Raw genomic sequence first — 6,790 nt, forward strand, 5'->3', positions numbered from 1 at the left:
CTATTTATAGTCTTTGAGAATTTGACACAACATTTTGTATTTTGATCATAGTCACTCGCCACTGCTCTCCACAGATCTACCTATTCCCTCTCCCTCCACTTCCCATTTTGTATTCCCTTTTTTAAAAAAGAAAGAAAGACACTGTCTTGCAGCAGACATCTGATCAACAGTCCGTCTGCCCATCTTTCCAAGCCTTAAGTATAGGAATTGTGTTATAGGTTTGTCAGCTGAGGACAGGCACCCTATGGTCAGTTGTTCTCAGCGTTTTGACCAGTGTAGCTTTCCATAATGGTCTCTATCTGCTGCAAAAAGAAGTCTCTTTTTTAAGGGTCAAGAGCTATACTTATCTGCAGATATAATAAATATACACTTAAAAAGTAACACTTGGCCAGGCAGTGGTGGCTCACGCCTTTAATCCCAGCACTTAGGAGGCAGAGACAGGCGGATTTCTGAGTTTGAGGCCAGCCTGGTCTACAGAGTGAGTTCCAGGACAGCCAGAGCTACACAGAGAAACCCTGTCTCGAAAAAAAAAAAAAAAAAAACACTTGGAGCTCAGGGTATTTTTCAGTTGGTAGAGTCCTTGCCTAGTATGCATTAAGCTGTGGATTCTAGTCCCTAGCACTGCATAAAGCAGACATTGTGGTTCTATGCCTGTAGTCCTAGTACTTAAGAAGTGGAGGCAAGAAGATCAGGAACTCAAGGTCAATCTTAGATATATAACAAGTTAGTTCAAGGCCAGCTTAGATACATGAAACCCTGTCTCAAAAAAAGTTACTCTAATTTTATGCTTATACATACGTAAAATTTTACTTTAAAATGCTAAAAAAAAATAAAAATGACAGTTTTTTTTTAACCTAAACTTGACAAGTGGTTTTGGTGTTTGTTGTTGGCTTTTTTTTTTTTTTTTGGAAATAGGGAATTTTGGTTTTAGATTATAAATGCAACATTATAGAGATTGAGTTACTAATTAATTTGATTTAAATTCAAATCAGGGATTTGTTTTAATCTGCTGTAAGTGGTCCCCTGTGAAGCATTTGTACTGGTCTCATTCTATTAATTTTCTTTTCTTAATAGGCTGGATTTGGTTATGGCTTGCCAATTTCTCGACTGTATGCCAGATATTTTCAGGGAGATCTAAAACTGTATTCCATGGAAGGAGTGGGTACCGATGCAGTCATTTATTTGAAGGTACTGTGTTTTGTTTCTTTTAGTGTAAAGGTTTCTTAACTTTATAAATCTGGAAATACCCATAACCAGTGAAGAAGAACACACTGTATCATCTCTTACCTTGATATCAGACTTATGAAACCATGGTATGCCTCATGCTGATTTTATGACCAGACATAACAAAACAGGTAGCACAGAAATATGAACTTAATATTTTTATTTTTACAACTATAGATCTAGTCTTTGAAAATTATCTGTCCATTGAAAAACTTAGTTTAAAAGGAGACAGATTACCAATAATCTGAAGTCTTTGCTTTAATTTCTCAAGTTGTAAGAATTTAGTAATGATAATATGCTTATATAAAATTATCTATAAATCTTCAATCAAGTGAGGTAACCCAGACTCAAGCAATTACCAAATGCTTGCTCTCATGTAGATCTTAGCTTTTTAAAATTCACTTTACATCCCACTCACTGCACCCCCTCCCATCCCAGTCACCTCTTCCCTTTCTCCTCTGAGTGGGTGGGGGCCCTCTGGGTATCTCCCTACCAGGCACATCAAATCTCTGCAGGGCTACACACATCCTCTCCCATTGAGGCAAGACAAGGCAACCCAGCTAGAACATATCCTTCAGGTAGACAACAGCTTTTGGAATAGCCCGGGCTCCAGTTGTTCTGGACCCACATGAAGGCCAAGCTGCACATCTGCTACATATGTGCAGGAGGCCTAGGTCCAGCCTGTGTATGTTCTGTGGTTGGTGGTTCAGACTCTGAGAGTCCCAAGGGTCCATGTGAGTTGACTATGTTGGTCTTCCTGTGGTGTTCCTATCCCCTTCAGGACCTGAAATATTTCCCCCTACTCTTCCATAAGAGTCTCCAAGTTCCTTTCCCTATTTGGCATTGTTTGTCAACATCTGTCTTAGTCAGCTGGTGAGTAGAACCTCTCAGAGGACAGCTATTCTAGACTCCTGTCTGCACCCACAACAGAGTTTCATTAATAGTGTCAGGGATTGGTGCTTGCCCTTGGGATATGTCTTTACTTGGGCTGGTTATTGATTGGCTATTCCCTCAGTCTCTGCTCCATCCCCCATGCCTGCATTTCTTGTAGGCAGAATGAGTTTTAGGTCAAAAGTTTTGTGGGTGGATTGGTGTCCCTATCCTTCACTGAGGTTCCTGCCTGGCTACAGGAGGTGGCCTCTTCAGGTTCTCAATCCCCACTGCTATGAATCTCAGGTAAAGTCACCCTCATTGATTCTGGGGAGCCTCCCCTATCCAAAGTCTCTGGCACTTATTCTATATGTCACCTAAACCCTCACTCCTGCCAGTTGCAGATTTCCATTCATTCTCATGGCCATCTGGCCATCTCTCCTGTCCCTCCCCACACTTGATCCCGAACCCCTCTTCCCCTCCCCATCTCCTCTCCCACCCAGTTCCCTCCTTCCATCTGCCTCTTATGACTATTTTATTCCCCCTTCTAGGTGAGATTCAAACATCCTTGCTTTTGCCTTTCATCTTGTTTAGGTTCTTTGGGTCTGTGGAGTATAGCATGTATACTCTGTACTTTATGGCTAATATCCACTTCTCAGTGACTACATACATGCATGTCCTTTTGGGTCTAGGTTACCTCACTCAGGGTGATATTCTGAAGTTTCATCCATTTGCCTGCAACATTCATGATGTCTTTGTTTTAAATAGATGAATAGTATCCCATGTTGTAGGTGTACCACATTTTCTTTATCCATTATTCAGTTGAGAGACATCTAGATTGTTTCTGGCTATTACAAATAAAGTTGCTATAAACATAGTTGAGCAAATGTCCGTGAGGTATAGTGTGGCATCTTTTTTGTATATGTCCTGGAGTGGTATAGCTGAGTCTTGAGATAGAACTATTCTCAGTTTACTGAGAAACCACCAAATTGATTTTCAAAGTAGTTGTACAAGTTTGCATTCCAACCAGCAATGGAGGAGTGTTCCCCTTGCTCCACATCCTCACCAGCGTGTGCTATCACTTGAGTTTTTGATCTTAGGTATTCTGACAGGTGTAAGATGGAATAATGACTACGGACTTTGGACATTTTTTTAAGTGCTTCTTGGTCATTTGAGATTCCTCTGTTGAGAATTCTCTCTTTATTGAAATCTAACTTCTTGAATTCATTATATTTTTTGGATATTAGCCCTCTGTCAGATGTAGGGTTGGTGAAGATCCTTTCCCAGTTTGTAGGCTGCCATTTTGACCTATTGACAGTGTCCTTTGCCTTATAAAAGCTTTGTAGTTTCATGGTGTCCGATTTATCAATCATTGATCTTAGAGCCTGAGTCATTGGTGTTCTATTCATGAAATTTTCTTGTGAACCAAGTTCAAGGCTGTTCCCCACTTTCTCTGCTATGAGATTTAGTATATCCATTTTTATGTTGAAGTTCTTGACCCTCTTGGACTTGAGTTTTGTGCAGGGTGATAAATATGGATCTATTTGCATTCTTCTATGTGCAGACATCCAGTTAGACTAGCACCATTTGTTGAAGATGTTTCCTTTTTACATTGTGTGGTTTTGACTTCTTTATCAAAAATCAAGTGTTCGAGTATGTAGGTTTATTTCTGGGTTTTCAATTCAATTCCATTGGTCAACCAGTGTCTGTTTCTATATCAATACCATGTAGTTTTTATCACTATTGCTTTGTAGTACAGCCTAAAATCAGGGATGGTGATTCCTCCCAAAGTTCTTTGATTGCTCAGGAATTCTTTGGCTATCCTGGATTTTTGGTTTTTCATATGAAGTTGGGACTTGCTCTTTCAAGGTCTATAAAAATTGTGTTGGAATTTTGATGGGGATTGCATTGAATCTGTAGATTGCTTTTGACAGAATGGCCATTTTTACTACATTAATCCTACCTATCCATGAACATGGGAGATCTTTCCATCTTCTGATATCTTCCATTTCTTCCTTCAGGTACTTGTTCTTGTCTTACAGATCTTTCACATGTTTGGTTAGAGTTATATCAAGTAAGTTTTTGTATCAATGTTCATAAGAGAAATTGCTCTGAAGTTCTCTTTCGGTCTGAGTCTTTTTTTTTTTTTTTGAGTATTATGGTGACCGTGGCCTCATAGAATGAGTTTGGTAGTATTCCTTCTGTTTCTATTTTGTGGAATAGTTTGAGGAATATTGTCTCTTCTTTAAAAGTCTGGTAGAATTCTACATCAAAACCATCTGGCCCTAAGCTTTTTTTTTTTGTGGGAGACTTTTGATGCTTTCATTTCTATAGGGGTCCTACAACTGCTTAAATAATTTACCCGATCTTGATTTAAGTTTGGTAAGTGGTACCTGTCTAGAAAATTGCCCATTTCATGAAGATTTCAAATTTTGTGGAGTAGAGGCTTTTGAAATAAGACCTAATGATTCTTTGGATTTCTTCAGTGTCTGTTGTATCTTCCTTTTCGTTTCTGATTTTGTTAATTTGAATACTGTCTCTGTGCCCTCTGGTTAGTCTGGCTAAGGGTTTGTCTCTCTTGTTGATTTTCTTTAAGAACCAGTTCTTGGTTTTGTTGATTCTTTGTATTGTTTTCTTTCTTTCTGATTGATTTTAGCCATGATTTTGATTATTTCCTGCCTTCTACTCCTCTTTGGTGTGCTTGCTTCTCTTTTTTCCTCTGAGCTTTCAGGTGTGCTTTTAAATCACTGGTATGAGAACTAATTTCTTTATGGAAGCACTCAATGCTATGAACTTTCCTCTTAGCACTACTTTTTCACTGTGTTCCATAAATTTGAGTGTGTTGTGCCTTCATTTTCATTGAATTCTAGAAAGTCTTTAATTTTTTTAATTCTTCCCTGATAAATAGAATGGCTACTACAGCTTGTTTGCTTAAAAACCTTGTTTTCATTCCTCTTCTCTGAGGTAATGTCTATCTTTATTGTTGAGGTATGTTTCTTGTAGCAGAAAGATGGATCCTGTTTTTGCATCCATTCTGTTAGCCTGTGTCTCTTTGTTGGGGAATTGAGTCCATTGGTGTTGTGAGATACTAACGACCAGTGGTTGTTATTTCCTGTTATTTTGATGTTGGTGCAGTGTTTGTGTGTGGGGAGGATGTACATACACACACATGCTTCCCTTGTTTTTGCTGGTATGTAACTACTTATTTCTTGTGTTTTCTTGGATGTAATTATCCTTCTTGGGTTAGAGTTTTCCTTCTTGTATATTCTGTGGGGCTGGATTTGTGGATAGATATTGTTTGAATCTGGATTTGTCTTGAAATATCTTGTTTTCTCTATCTATGGTGATTGAGAGTTTTGTTGGGTATAGTAGTCTAGGTTGGCATCTGTGGTTTTTTAGAGGTTGCAAGATAAATGTCCAGGTCCTTCTAGCTTTTAGAATCTCTATTGAGAAATCATATGTACTTCTGGTAGGTCTGCCTTTGTATGTTACCTGGCCTCGTTCCCTTGTAGCTTTTAGTATTCTTTGTTCTATAGAAAACATAGCAATCTGATTTGATTGTTATGTGCAGGGAGGATTTTTTTTCTGGTACAGTCTAATTGATGTTCTATAAGCTTCTTATATGTTTATAGGCATCTCTTTCTTTAGGTTGGGAACATTTTCTTCTATGATTTTGTTGAGAATATTTTCTAGGCCTTAGAGCTGGGTCTCTTCACCTTCTTCTATTCCTATCATTCTTGGTTAAGTTTTTTCATGGTATCCCAGATTTTTTGTGTTTTGTGTCAGGAATTTTTTAGATTTAATGTTTTCTTTGACTGATATACCAATTTCTTGATACTGTATCTTCTATGCCTGAGGTTCTCTCTTCCATCACCTGTATTCTGCTGGTGATGCTTGTATCTGTTGTTCCTGTCCTCCTCCCTAGGTTATCCATCTTCATGAATCCCTCAGTTTCTCTTTTCTTTATTGCTTCTATTTCCATTTTCAGGTCTTGCACAGTTTTATTTATTTCCTTCACCTGTTTGATTGTATTTTCCTCTGTGTCTTTAACGGATTTTATTTGTTTCCTCTTTAAAGGCCTCTATCTTTTTATTGTATTTTCCTATATTTCTTTAAGGGATTTATTCATTTTCTCTTAAAAGGCCTCTATCATCTTTATATGATTGGATTTAAGGTCATTTTTTTGTGTGTGTTTTGGTTGTGTTAGGATATCCAGGGATTGCTGTAGTGGGGTAGCTGTGTTCTGAAGATGTCATATTGCCCTAGCTTTTATTGATTATGTTCTATGGAGGGCCTTTAGTCACCTTGATAATTTTGGTCCCTGAATGTTCCTGTTGTAGTAAGTACAAGTAGTCCTGATGTGGCAGGCCTCTGATTGGACTGTGTGGTTCCAGATCAGCAGGTCTGTATGGTTCAGGATTTGCAGGTATGATAAAGGTGTATAGAGAAGTGGTAGGAGAATGGACGTCCACTGGGGATAGTAGACTGCTCAGGGCAGCTTGAGTGTCTCAGAGGACTCCGCAGAGACAGGTGGAGAAAAGAAGCTGATCTGTATAGTTCAGGATCTTCAGGCCTGATGGAGGTTGGGGGTGAGAATCAGACCTTAGTTTTTAATTTGCATACACACACACACACACACACAGACAGACAGAGAGAGAGAGAGAGAGAGAGAGAGAGAGAGAGAGAGAGAGAGAGA

At 38.7% G+C, this 6,790-nt stretch overlaps 1 protein-coding gene across 1 annotated transcript in view; it reads left to right on the plus strand.

Moving 5' to 3' along the window:
- Pdk3 (pyruvate dehydrogenase kinase 3) overlaps positions 1-6,790 on the plus strand; it is a 71,029-nt gene that overhangs the window by 57,659 nt on the left and 6,580 nt on the right. The window contains exon 10 of the mRNA XM_028779603.1: positions 1,075-1,188. Coding sequence (XP_028635436.1) covers positions 1,075-1,188 — 114 coding nt within the window. The remainder of the gene's footprint in view (positions 1-1,074; positions 1,189-6,790) is intronic.

This window comes from Grammomys surdaster, unplaced genomic scaffold (assembly GCF_004785775.1).
Source record: "Grammomys surdaster isolate TR1022 unplaced genomic scaffold, NIH_TR_1.0 357, whole genome shotgun sequence".
NCBI classification, from domain to species: Eukaryota; Metazoa; Chordata; class Mammalia; order Rodentia; family Muridae; genus Grammomys; species Grammomys surdaster.